Genomic DNA, 14,465 nt, shown 5'->3' with positions numbered 1-14,465 from the left:
AAAGGAAAGGGGGCTCAGGAACCCTGAAAGATGTTCATGACAACCAGCAGTACGGCCGTACATTGCTAAGAGCTTCAGTGCAGAGGTTGGTAGACACTGGTCAGTGAGGACTGGAGGGTAAAGATGCAGAGGGAGCTAAATGGAGTCAGGGGATGGTGTGATTCAGGGTGATAGCAGTTGGGTGGTATGGGTTAGTATGCTTGGCCTGCAGCTAGCCTCATTGCAGTTGGACAGACTGTGTGGAAGGATCAGAGAGAGAATGAAACAGCAGGTAAGCTGTGGTCTGACCTCAAGAGTTCTGGGTGCACCAGGGGGGCCCTCATTGGGGACAGTCACTTGGAGAAGGGAAAAGCACACATGAGAATGTGAAATCCAAACAGCTGGACTTCCCTGTTGTCACCTCCTTTGGCCCCTGCTGTGGTTTTGACTGTGTTGGGGGTGGGGTGGGGGGGATGGAATGAATGTCCTTCATCTGGCAGCACCTCAGTGATCAGGTGGTAATACCAGGTGGATAACACTGGTGGGCAGAAGCAAGCAGAGCGAGTGGGTAGTGCACGGACACAACGTCCACACCTGACCTGATTGTTGTCTTCTCCTTTTTTCCAGTCAACTTTGACCACTTCCAGATCCTGCGGGCCATTGGGAAAGGAAGTTTTGGAAAGGTGAGAAAAATGTACTTTTAACAACAACAACAACGAAAGAGATCTGAAAGTCTTGATGCTCAGGCTTGAGCATGTGTGTGCCCTGTGGGTCTGCTTTTATGCTGGGTGCTGGGCGTTTTCGGCTGACAGACTATTTCAGTTTGGTAAATCTGAGCCATGAAAGGAAGCCTTCATGGTTTCCTTCGACTCTGTTTTATTTTACTCTGAAAATGAAACAGAGTCTGTGCTTAGGCGATTTCTGGTAGCAGTTGCTTCAATGTTGCTAACGCCAGGTCTCCTTTGAGAATGTAAATGATCAGATTGGATTCCCCCCTCTCCAAAGTTAACAGGAGCTGCCTCTTTCCAGCTCTTGGACATTTGGTGTCTTAGAAAATCCACATTGGTAATTCTTGACTATGTGGGGATAAAGGGTATAAAATTAGGAGAAGGTAAAGTGTTTTAGGGGGGAAAGGTTCACTGCACAAGAGGAACTTCTCTTGGCAATAATTGTTCTAAGGACCTTTGAAAAGCCAGGTACTCTGTTAGTCTCAAGGGCTGTGATTTACTTTTTATTAGATGAAATGACTTAGACTCAAAAAAGTTAGAACGAGTACCTCCTAATTGTACATTACTTTTTTTTATAGCTGAGATAGGATGCCTGATATTAAAAAACCTTGAAGAAAAAAAAAAGATTTATCTTGGCTCATGGTTTCCGGAGGTTCAACTCATTGTCATGTGGTGGCAGGGGCAGGTGGTGAGGGCTTTCCTCATTGATGGACAAGCACTGCTCCTGAAACACTGCTCTTTAAACAGCTAGTTGTGAAAGTTGGTTTATAGCTTCCAGATTTTATCAGAAAATCTTCCATCTGCTTGGAGCTGCTTAGTGTTTGTCAACTTGACACAAACTAGAATCCCTTGAGAAGAGGGAGCCTTGACTGAGGAATTGCCTCCATCAGATTGGCCCATGAGCATTATCTTGATTGACGTGGCAGGTTCCAGCTCATGTGGACAGTTTGCCACCACTACCACCCCGACCCCAGCAGGTGGTCCTGGGTTGTATAGGGGAGCACTCCAGTAAGCAGCATTCCTTTATGATCTGCCTCAGTTCCTGCCTCCTGATTCCTGCTCTAGTTCCTGCCTTGACTTCTCTGGATGATGGAATAAGCCTTTTTCTTCCTTAGTTGGCTTTGGTCAGTGTTTCATAACAGAAAAAGAGAACTAGGACAGGTAATTTTACCTATATTCCCAATCTTGTGCTTTTAGGGTCCTTGCATTACTGAAATGGTTAAACTTTCAGTTATGGACTGAGCAGTCATGAGAATGGAAAGCCCTGTCTTAATTCTAGAGGATTTTCTTTGCTCGTGTGTGTGTGTGTGTGTGTGTGTGTGTGTGTGTGTCTGTGATATGCATGTGTGTGACTGTGTGGTATATGTCATGCATGGGCAGGTGTGTGCCGGTGAGTGCATGTACATGTGTGTCCACATGTATGTCAAGACTGTGGTTGTGATCAGAGTCTTCATCAATCACTTGACCTTATTCACAGGGGCAGGGTCTCTAAATTGAACCCAGAGCTCATGGATATAAGGTGAATGTGACAGCTAGCTTGCTTTGGGGATCCCGTGTCTGAAACGGGATCTGTGTGCTGAAAACACTGGTGTGTGCTGAAAACACTGGTGGGTTGCCTTTGCCATCCATCTTTTTTGTGGGTTCTGGGGACACCAGCAGCAGTCCTCATGCAAGTTCTCTGTGATGCTGTAACTGCCAAGCCCCTTCCCTTTCCTGGCTTTGTTCCTGAGCTCAGAGGAGAGCAAGTTGCTGTTTCACTGTGAAGAAAAGTTCTCTCTAAGTTTTCCCAAGGCTTCCTCTCCTAGATCAAGAATTCCACTTCTTGTCACAGCACAGCATTGTGACAGGCCTATGTCACATGGACTGTGAGTGAGTTCATCAAAGAACAGACTGATGGAAAAGAAGGGTTTGATGCAAGCCACTAAGAAGGCAGATGTAGCCAGATCTCAGAGAAAGGACGGTGCCCTGGAGGCTGGGAGGCTTTTCTTGTAGATTGTAGAAGGGAAGTAGGCAGTCAGCTCTCATCAGAGCAGCTTCCATGAGGATGTTTCTTTAGGGGAATGGTTATCTGTGTGAACATTTGACTTTAGGCAGTCAGAGATTTCTTATTAAGGTGGAATTTTTTCAGTGGCATGTCACTACCCCAAGTCAGATCAGTGTACTATACCCACTTTTCCCATGGATATAATAATCCTTTTTGGAGGAGGCAGGAGCCTTACCCTGACCCCAATCTTCTATGGGCCAAACAGCCTTGTTCTGAGGCTACAACTTCTCAGTATAGCTACCCACTGCAGGCCAATGTTCACAGTTTAAAGCTCCATGGTAGTGTTTGTCATGTCTGCTTGTTGAACGGTCACATGCTTTTCTTGTGCCCATTGATACAGCTACTGTGTCTCTCAGTATTTTGAGAGTTAGATTGTTTGGCTTTCCAATTTTAAGGTAACCTTGTATACATCGGGAAAATCCCAGTTGGATACATTGGTTCAACCTCTTCATTTACTATTGAATGTCATTTGTTCATTAGAGATGAGCATGTCGTGCTCTGGGATGAATGAAAGACAAAATGTTATCTGAGCACCAGCATTCAACTCTCTGCTTCCTGACTGTGGTTGCAGTGGACTATCTGCCCCATGCTCCTCCCACCACGCCTTCCCTACCACAGTAAGCTGTGTATACACAAACTCTGAACCAAAGCAAATGCTTCAGTGAGTTTTGTAGGTATTTTGTCACAGTGACAGAAAAGAAGTCACACAATCATGCTATTCAGATCTGTTTCTTCGCTGATTTGGAGATGTTGATCATCCATTTGAGACAGTTGTGTCCAAACTCCAACATGACTATGAGGTTGTCACTTCTTCCCATAAGTCTGCCGGTGTGTGTGCCTTGCTATTGGAGGTCAGAAGCACACACATCATTCTCACTGTTACTTTCTCAAGATGAATGGATCCCATTATTATGAAATGCCTTTTCCATTTGCCAAATACTCTCATTTTAATTTATATTTTCTCTGGGATCAACACAACCATAGTCATGTATTTAAGTTACTATTTATGGGACATATATTCTGCTTATTTTCATTATTCCCTTTACATTAAAAAATAAATACTATGAAGACAGCATACAGTTAGACCTTGCTTTAAAAAGATCCACTCCACAAACTCTGCCCTTTTAGTTGGATTGTTCATTTGATTTGTGGTGGATATAATTCTTGGTACTTATTTTAAGGTTTCATTGCTGTGAAGAGACACCATGACCAAGGCAAGTCTAATAAAGAAAAATATTTAATTGGGGCTGGCTCATAGTTCAGAAGTTTAGTCCATTACCATTTTGGTGGGAATCACGGCACTGTGCAGGCAGACATGGTGCTGGAAGAACCCAGAGTTCTACATCTTGATCTACAGACAGCATGAGACTGGGTACCATACTGGGTGGAGCTTGAGCACAGGAGAGCTCAAAGATGGCCACCAACCGTGGTACACTTCCTCTAACACCTCCTAATAGTGTCATTCCCTAGGGGCCAAACATTCACCCACATGAGTCTGTGAGGGCATTTCCTTTTCAAACCACCACAGTACTGTTTGGCTTATGTCTAGTGGGTTTTTATTATTTTATTTATGACCCTGTTTTTGTTCTTCTATTTATTCTATTTTGTATGTTTCAGACAGAATATTCAGAGCTTCCTTTTCATCTCTCTAGCAAGGTAATAGCTACACTTTCTTGTACTATATTTTTAAACTGTTGCTCTAGGGCTCTGAATGGTTACTTTGTTTCATCATGTTTCCCTAAGATACAGGGATACAGAGACTGCACAGCTCAGTCTCTACCCCGCCGGCCTTTCTACTGTAGTTGTCAAATCCATTGTAGTTTCTTAACATTTAAATCTCTAAAGATGATATTAGAGGTGTTTTTTTTTAATTTAAAATATACATTAGTCTTGGCTCTCATCTTTCAGGAAGTTTAGTTTCAAATATTTTATTAACTTTTGGGAGGTTGTGGTAAATTCTATCTAGGTGGAACCCTTGCTTTAAAAGTAATGTCTTCCATGGTTTATATATCCCCACTTTTCATTTCTTGGGACCACATTGGCCTTTATATCATGCAGCGATGTTACAGCAGCTGCCGTTTTTAGCTCATGCTTCCTTCTTATTGCTTTTATTTTTCCATTTCTTCTCTCTCTTTCTCTCTTTTTAGGATCAATTTTATATCTTTAACTGTTTGCTGTTTTTTTCTAGTTGTGTTATGATTGTACTTCTCATTATTTTTAAATTGCCACTGTAGGTATTAGAATACAAGTCCTTAATGACCCCCGTGGTCTACTGAGTGTTAAATGCTGGGACTTGTGTCTTTTACACTACTTATTTCTGTACATGGCTACACCTCCTATACCCATCAAGAATGTTCAGAGCATGATGAATTATATTCCATAGAGGTTTGCAGTGATTCAAACTTTTTTATAAGCCTGTGTTTCAGCCCCCCATTATTGTTTAGTCTTTGGGGCAATGTCTCAGGTAATGGAAGTTATCTTCAGATGTGCTCTGTAGTTTGATGACTGGGGACCCCTGATCCCCATGTCCCCAGTTCTGGGATGCCAGGCCTCAACCTTTAAAACACATTATCACTAGAGAGTAACTTGGTAAGTCCTGGAGATTCAGCCTCTTGTGTGAGCATGGTATTCCAGTCCTATGTATTTCTCAGCTAGACTTCTTGCTATCTACCTACCACATGTTCTCTTTAGGGTTTTGCAGGCCTGCGGCACAGCTTGTGTCATTCCAGAGGTTGTTCTCTCTGGATTTCTCAGAGAAGCTATGACCCAGAAACCTAAGAATCCTGCCCTTGGCCCCAGTGATGATAGCTGAACTTAACAGCAAGAACACAGCCCAGCACATTTCCACCCTAATGCACCAATTCTATGGCTCAAAGAACCTTGCAGAACCTCTTCCAATCTACATCACAGCTGGGGTCTCATAACTTTCTTCTGTGACCGCCTGTCACTGACAGTTTGGGTCCTGAACCCTCTGCATCTCTTTGTGACACCCTGTTTGACACGTTAGAGCACGGCTTTGCCATCTTTCAAATTGGCTTTATCCTGTCACCATTCCTTTGACAATGCTGTCTGCCTTTTCTGCTTCATTCTGTCCTGCTATCCAGCACATTATCTGCTTTTGGCATCAGCTGTCTAGAGTATTGATGTCTTGAAAAGTTATAGTCATAGCTTTTAGAAGTCCCAAGCTTCCTGGCATCTATTTGTAAGCCACCATGTAGCAATGTCACAAAGATCCTTAGATTCTTGGGAAGTGTACATTAATGTCAGGTGCTTGGGGTGTGGTTGGCTTGCATTCATGAACCAGAAGATAGCTCTGTTTTGACTGAGCTACCAAATAATGGCTGCCTTTGTAGCTGATTAACTCTCAAGGCTTCTCTGAGCTACAATGGAGCCAGGCGAGACCTCTTTTAATAGAGAGTGAATGCTGGGAGATTTGCTCTCTGCCTTGGGCAGGCTGCCTGTCAGCATTTATTAAGAGATCCTTGTGAACGATGCCAGTAGCCTGGCTATCGGCAGGTACACACGGGACCTGCAGCAATCACGTTTCCTATGCATTCTGGGAGCAGTCTCACTTCTTATGCACCACCAAAGCTAACAGCTTCTGATGACTGAATTGAGGAAGAAATAGCTTTAAAAAAATAAACCCTTTCAGGTCTGTGTTCTGGGGTAGTTGAAGTACAGCGAATGGGATTCTGGCCACTTGGTGACAATACTTTGGATTTGGGGCAATTCTGGTGTGTATCAGCTCTAAGTACCTGGGCCAGCGAGTGAACTGACATTCAACTTGGGTGCGCGTTTCTAATATAGATTGGGAATGGAAAGTCACAGAGGGTTTTGGACGCCCATTCTGTTCTTCCAACTCCTTCCTATGGTAATGATAGCCCTTTCTTCAGAGGACACAACAACTACTCACTGGAGTCCAAGGTGGCTGTCAATCATGTACCCTCAAAGATGGGCATGTGATGTGACATGGTTTAACCTGGCAATGGGTCGAAGGCTCAAGGGGTTGCATGACTCAAGCAACACCATCCACCTTCAGTGAGTGGAACTGTTCCTTAACTATCAGAGAACAGGTTGATGCTGTAAGTGGCCATTTTCCCCCACAGAGACTGATGTTGAAGGCTTGTCTAACAGGAGGAAACGATGAGGCTCTAAGCAAAGAAAGATAAACACAAGCGGTGGTTGAGGAGGTGTGAGCACCACACTGGTGTAGCCCACTCTGGGAGCTGCTGCTGGCTCCAGCCTTTGGGTACCCTTTGGCAGAGCAGCAGACGTGAATCCAGGGGGAGGTAGCCCCTTGGCATGGGCTTGAGCAGCAACAGGTCCGAGTCCTTTTCAGGAGAGGGTAGAGAGGGCCTGCAGTAAAACCAACTCAGGGCTTCCCCTGGCCGTGTCAGTGTTGATGGGGCCCTCTGCATGAGGACTTTAGAATTGAAGTAAAAGAAATGGAACTTCTTCCACTGGCCAGAGGCAGCCTGTGCATTAAAAACAAACAAACAAAACAAAAACAAAAAACAAAATCACAGAATGTAGCCTGGAGTTACATGATAATAGCCCCCCATGTTCCTCACAGGAAGATTCTGGATAAACCTGAGCTGGTATTGCCCAGATGATAAACCAGACTCAGTACTGCCTTGTTATGTACAGAGACAGGCACTCCCCATATCCAAGCCCAGGTCAGCTGTTTTGTCCCAAGCTTCCAGGTCTGCACAGCTGCGTATAAACGCTGTGTGGAAAACGGCTTGTTTTGAAGCAAAACAAAACAAAACAACAACAACAACAACAACAACACACACACACACACACAAAAACAAAAAACCAAAAACCAAAACAAAACAAAACAAAAAACCCAGCTTAGTATCCAGGCAGTTCCAGGTCCATCCAGGAGTTCTGTCAAGAAGATACTGTAGATGCAAAGGCCCTGTGGTAAGCACTGAGGTCCCTGTGGGCACATGGTCACCCATGTCTGCCTGATACAAAGCATTATTTCTGCCAGGAAGGACTCAAGATATGTGGTTGCTCTGTCTGGGAAATTGTCAGTTAATTAAGTTGCGAAGCAGCGTTCTGTGTGTGAGCTTTGGCTTGCAATTTTGGCCCAACCACAAGCCTCTGGGCGAGTTGCCGGACTTCCCTGGCTGCTGTTCTTCTGTCAGAATCCTTTTATAGAAAGCTTAAAGGAGATGCTTGTATGAGCTGCCCTTGTTCTCCCAGACATAGCGAAGAAGGATGGGATCCATTTGTTTGCAATGAAATATTTATTCCTTTCATATTAACTAGTGTATTTGGTTGGAGGCATTCTTGGAGGGCACTGTGGCTCCAGGAAATGACTTAATGAATTGCTAATTGCCACAGGAGATGCCCCCTTACGAGGCCTCCAAACTCTGGCTGGGATCAAGGACACTTCCTGTCAAAGATGCTTGCTTCCCCAACCAGAAGGCAGCTCTCCCTGCTCAGCCACATCTTCAGTGTCTTCTATAGCGAGCAATTCCTGGGCTCTACTCCCAACATAGCTCACCTTGCACTTCCTGTCTTTGTCAGAGACATGGGGGTGATGGGGATGAGGACATCAGAAATAAACCCTTATTGATCTGCTGCCTCCAATCAGGCCCCATCTGTCAAAAGTGCATTCATCCATGAGCTCACACATAGGCTAACTGGCTCCATCGTGTCACCATCTGGAGACTAAGATTTGACAAATGAATCTTTGGGGACATTTTACATTCAAGACATGGTAGCTCTGGAGGTCGTGACTGAGATCAAGGTGTGTCCAGGACTGCTTCCTCTCTCCTTGGTTTGCAGATAGGCTCATCAAATAGTCATGTCTCAGTGTGTGCCTATGTCCTCAACCTCTCCAAATGAGGACCCCAGGGAAGACTGGGTGAGGGCCACTCTGTGACTTTATTTTCCCCATGTCCTTACCACAGGCTTCTCTTTAAAGAGTTACATTCTACAGCCAGGACTTCAGAATATGAATTTTGGAGATTATAATTTATCCCATTACATCAACTCTTGAAACACCTCACCCAAGGCGATCTATCTCTGTCACGCCCGTCTCTGTCACCTTTGGCAGATGTTCATTGAAGAGTAACTTATGTAAGCACCAGCGAAATTTAGATGATCCAGGTGTGGGGTACCAGGCCACGGCAGGCAGCAGCTGGTGTTTCAGCCACCCCATGGAGACCACCATTGAATCCTCCACAGGGTTCAATTCACACACTGGTGTCTTTGAATACAATGACTAGGGACTAGACAATGTTTTACAATTGTCTTAGTCAGGTTCCTATTGATGTGATAAATACAATGACCAAAAACAGCTTGGGAAAGAAAAAGTTTATTTCTTTTTACAGAGTAGAGTCTATTATAGAAGGAAGGCAGGGCAGGACTTCAAGGGCAGCACCTGGAGGCAGGAACTGAAGCAGAGACATGGAGGAACCTGATGTTCTGGCTTGCTCCACATGACTTGCTCAGCATGCTTTCTTATAGCACCTAAGACCATAACCCCAGGGATGACGCTACCTACAATGGGCCCTATCACATCAGTCACCAATTAAGAAAATACCCCACAGGTTTGCCTACAGGCCATTATGCTAGGGATATTTTCTCAATTGAGGTTCTAACTTCCAATCTAACTGTAGCTTGTATTAAGATGACATAAAAATGTCCCTCACAACAGTAAAGTACAAAGCTATGTAAGCTTGAACTCTCTCTTTAGGAGGTAATGGAAAAATAGCAGGTGCCAGGAGAAATGGTCTCCATAACTCCACAGGCACATTGGAGACTAGGATTCAAAGGCTGAGTTCAAAGGTCTGGATGCTTGCCAACACATTTGTTGGGGGTCTTCCAACAAGTATAGAATTAATAAGGTGTGGCACACACAGAAAGAGGTTAATCAAGGAGATGGTTCACGGCATTAAGAGCATTGATAAATGGAAACACACTGGGAACCAGGCTCAGCAAGAGGAACTGGTAAATGGTGGAGCCCACACGTGGTGAGATGGGACACTGAAGTGCTCTGCTTTTCATTCAGGGTGACTGGAGGTGGGTCTCAAAAGGGAGACACCGATGGTTGGGGCCCAGCCTTATGGACACAGATAGGAAGGGACAGCTTAGGCTCACAATGGGAGATGTGCCCTCAGTCCCCAGCTAATGCTGACATCCCAGGAACCTGTGATGACTAAGCAGCCAAAAGGGTAGTGAGAGCCCTGGCTAGAAAAAGGGTAATGAAGAGGTAGCCAAAAGAAGTTCTAGAAAGTTCTTATGTATCTACCCAACTCTGGCTGCCCATCAGTGTTCACTACGATACCCCCTTTTAACCCCCTCCCCCCGAAAAGGCAAAACTAACCAACCAAACCAAGAAACCCTCACAAAATTAATATGTCCTCTGGGATTTCTGGGGAGCTCATGGGTCAAAGCTGTCAGTGCTGGGGACATGAAGTATGTCATGATGCCCAAGGGATGCTGTGCTGTGAGGATTCCTCACAGGTATCATCCTTTTGATGGCTTGGGAGCCTTTTCTGCCTTGCTGGAGTTGCACACTCTCCACCAATTAGTGTTTGTTTATTGTTCCAACACATCACAGTGACTGATGATAACCCCAAAGCCTAATTGATTTCTACTAATGAGAAGTTAATTGAGGCCTTCCCTTGTGGGCAGCTTAGGGTGGCTTTGGTCAGATAGCTTGTTCTTGCCTCATTAGCTGTGATTTCCTGTGGACAAGGCTTGGGGCAGCCTTATTGAGGCAGGTCAGTGCCTCTTAAGGCTTATTTTTAGAGTTTCATGACAGGTACTTCCAGGACCTAGGCAGGGTGTCTATAAGCCACAAAGCTGATCTTCGCTCCTGATCATTTGGCCAGCATGGAAGCTATGCATAGCCATAGGCTGTAGATTCTACTACAGCATGGCAGTCTTGAGATTTAGAGCTAATAGGGATTAGCCCAGGTCTTCAGGGCTGATTCCAAGTGTTGAGTGGTCCATCACCTGGCAACGATTCTGTGCAGCTGTTACTAGAGCTGTTAGACTTTGGCAGTGTCCTGGCACCCCCTAACCAAGTAGATTGGGGCACTCCTTCTCAGTAGGCCAATGAAGCCAACAGGCAACTAAAAATCAAAATAAGGACATTTATTCATAGTGGCCATGTTGGTAAAAGGAAGAAATAAAGTAGTCCAACGATACACCCAAGTCCATTTTCAGGTTCTGATATGAGGTTTAGGCTCAAATAGATAGAGGTATTTATTATTAAGCATCCATGTTCAAGATGTGGTCCTGCCTCCCCCTGATTCGTTATTCTCGTGGCTCTAGTACCACATGTCTAGTCTGAAATGTAAGAACCACACGAGAACCATCATTTTATGGGAGACTAATCCTTTCCCTGCCTTGTACAGGATCCAGCCTTCTTCTCCTCCTTCCAGTATGAGATTGTTGGGAAAATGCCAATTTCATGGGAACCACTGCTTCAACAGCCAATAAGAGGCTCACACCTGTCTCTAGAGCATCTTCCTTCCTGACACAATGGGCTTACTTCAGTTTCATTCTAATATTCTAATATTCTATATTCCATATTCCAAAGCTCCAGTGTAGGGGCCTTTCACCGTCCTTCACATCTGTTTCACACCACTGTGAGAAGAATTGGCTCGTTTTCCTGATTTTGCCTCAGCAAATTCCTTAGTATGTAGGAAAACTGCTTCTTTTGGTATGTTGCTTTTCTATCTTGCAACTTTGCTGAAGTGTTGAACAAAGCCAAAAGTTTTCTGGTCATGTTCTTGGGGTGTTTTAAGTACAGGGTAAGACTGTCTGTAAATGGAGATCATTTGAGGGGGTGGGGTCAGTCAGTAAAGTGCCTCCCCAGAACCCAAGTTTTACAAAAGTGTTGAGCATGGTGGTGGTATGGGCTTGTAATCCCTGCAACAGAGAGATGAGACAGGTGGATCTCTCTGGAGCTCTCTGACTTGACAGGCTGGCCAACATGGGGCCTGGCCAAAGGGAGGCCATATCTGAAAGGAAATGTTGGAAGAAGCTGAGGAATTAATTTTAATTTTTTTCAAAACCTTTTTTTTTTTTTTTTTTTTTTGGTTTTTCGAGACAGGGTTTCTCTGTGTAGCCCTGGCTGTCCTGGCACTCACTTTGTAGACCAGGCTGGCCTCGAANACTCACTTTGTAGACCAGGCTGGCCTCGAACTCAGAAATCCGCCTGCCTCTGCCTCCCGAGTGCTGGGATTAAAGGCGTGCGCCACCACGCCCGGCTCAAAACCTATTTTTAATGATGGTTCTTAAATGCTGTAATCTCCCTTTTAGCCTACCAGAGGTAGCTCGAAAGAAAGGATAAGGGGGAAGCAGACTTGTTTAGAAAGGTTCTTTGGAACAACTCCCACCTGTATTGTCTGGAAATTGGCAGTTCTGTTCACAGGTCAGCAGGCAGGGGCAGCTCGATCCAGACACAAACACTTCACAGAAACACCAGCAGTCCAGTTGGTAGAGCTGGGTTAGCAACAGTGGTGACATGACCTAGCAGAGACAGCCAGGTCTCAGCCTTAGCACAAGTCAGTAGGATGGGCCAGGAGGAATTCTAGGAGAAGTTCTCAGCTGTGCCTCTCTTAGGGAAGTGAAGATCATTGAAGACTTGAGACCCACAAGTGTTGCACTGTTAGCTCCATAAGCAAGCCTAGCTCCACCCCCATCACTGTCCATCAAGTCCTTTTTATACTCCTTCCAAACATCACATGTCCTCCATGGGTCTTGCCTCAGCACAGGTCTTGCCTCAGCATGTGCCTTGCCTTAGCCCATGGCTCTGTCTCAGCTGACATCACTCTGCCAATCAGCCCCAGTCGGAGGAAGCAGCAAGAAACTGCAGCACACCACCAGAAGTTTTTTTGGCGAGTTTCTTTCTATGGAGTCCTAACAAATGCAGCTCAACCATGCAATGTAATATAGGGTGAACCAATACATGCATGCCATTAGCAAAGCATCTTTTATCATGTATCCTTTCACGCGCTTGCTTTAGCAGAACATCCTTTCTCCTGTGTCTGCTTCAGCTAAACATTCCTTCATGAGTCTGCCTTAGTCTTTCACCTGTGTCCACTTCAGCTAAACATTCCTTCATGAGTCTGCCTTAGTCTTTCACCTGTGTCCACTTCAGCTAAACATTCCTTCACATGTTTGCCCCAGCAAAGACTCAACCGACTTTCCAAAGAACCCTTAAGCTTCCACTTCAGGAACAACAAACAACCAAAGGTTGCCCTGTAGCCTCCACACACATTTAAGTACACACACCCACACCCACACTCACCCTGTACCCCACATCCCCACCAAAGAAACCATAGAAAAACTTTTAGTTTACCTTTTAACTGTTTATGCTACATTTCTTTTCTTTCTTACTTACTATATAAAAATTCTAGCATTGTGTTGAATGAGATTGAAGACAGTGAACGCCCGTGCCTGGTTTTATATTTTAGGATGGATGTTTGCGGTATTTCTCCATTTAGTATAATGATGGCTGTAAGTTTTTCGTATATAGCCTTGATTATGTTGAGTTATGCTTTTTCTATTCATAATTTCTCCAGGGGCTTTAAAAAACCCTTTCTGCATCTACCAAGATAATCTCATGGCTTTTATCCTTGATTATATTTACATGTTACATTCTACTTACTGATTTATGCATGTTGAAATGTCCTTGAATTCCTGATGAAACCAACTGCACAGAGGTGTGCAAAAAATTTTTAAACAGGTTGTTGAAATTGCTTTTTGATAATTTCATTGATAGTTCCCTGCATTTCTAAACATTGGGGAAAAAATTCATAGTTCCTTTTTGTTGTGTCCTTAACTTAAGCTGCTATGTTAAATCATAGTGATACTGGTTTCACAGATCAAGTTAGGTAGTGTTTAGTATGTTTCTATTTTATGGAAAAATTTGAAGACCACTGATGTTTTTCTTTAAAGGTATGGTAGAATTCAACATTAAATCTATCGAGTCCTGAGCTTTTTTGAATTAGGAGACAATTACTGCTTCCATTTTATTGTTGCACATGAATGCAAGTACACTCTGCATGCCTTGTGCCACAGAGGTCAGACAAGGCTCCAGATCCCCCAGAACTGGAAGTTATGGATGTTGTGAGCCATCACATGGGTGCTAGGAATCAAACTCAAGCTCTCTGCAAGAGTAACAAATGCTCTTAACTGCTAAGCCATCTCTGCAGCCCCACTACCTTTGGGTCTAGATGACCTACCTATTGAAAATGGGGTATTGAAGTCGTCCATTAATATTTTGTCCAGACATTTTTATCATTTTTTAACAGGATTATGTTTGCTTGTTATATAGTTTTCTGTTTGTTGACTCTCAGTCTGTATTTTGCCAATGAGGCATGTTTCTTTCAGACAGCACTGTCCACTTCAGCTAAACATTCCTTCACATGTTGGCCCCAGCAAAGACCCAAACGGACTTTCCAAAGAACCCTTAAGCTTCCAATTTCAGGAACAACAAACAACCAAAGGTTGCCCTGTAGCCTCCACACACATTTAAGTACACACACCCACACTCACCCTGTACCCCACACCCCCACCAAAGAAACCATAGAAACCATAGTGTGTATTGATCCAGTGAGTTAGTCTTCATCTTTTATTTACATAGTTGAGGCCATTTATATTTACAGTTTTTATCAAGAGACATTTGCTGATTCCTTTAATTCTTGTTGTTATTGTTGTTATTGTTGTTGAGTTACTGT

General features: G+C 44.1%; 1 protein-coding gene across 4 annotated transcripts in view; it reads left to right on the top strand.

The window, feature by feature from the left end:
* Stk32b (serine/threonine kinase 32B) overlaps positions 1 to 14,465 on the top strand; it is a 241,579-nt gene that overhangs the window by 62,817 nt on the left and 164,297 nt on the right. For all 4 annotated transcript variants that reach the window (XM_021163035.1, XM_029476968.1, XM_029476966.1 and 1 more), the window contains one exon: positions 607 to 662. In XM_021163035.1, the coding sequence (XP_021018694.1) occupies positions 607 to 662 (56 nt within the window). The remainder of the gene's footprint in view (positions 1 to 606; positions 663 to 14,465) is intronic.

The sequence above is a fragment of the Mus caroli genome, chromosome 5 (genome assembly GCF_900094665.2).
Source record: "Mus caroli chromosome 5, CAROLI_EIJ_v1.1, whole genome shotgun sequence".
NCBI lineage: Eukaryota > Metazoa > Chordata > Mammalia > Rodentia > Muridae > Mus > Mus caroli.
This window is presented reverse-complemented; position numbering and strand designations above follow the sequence as displayed.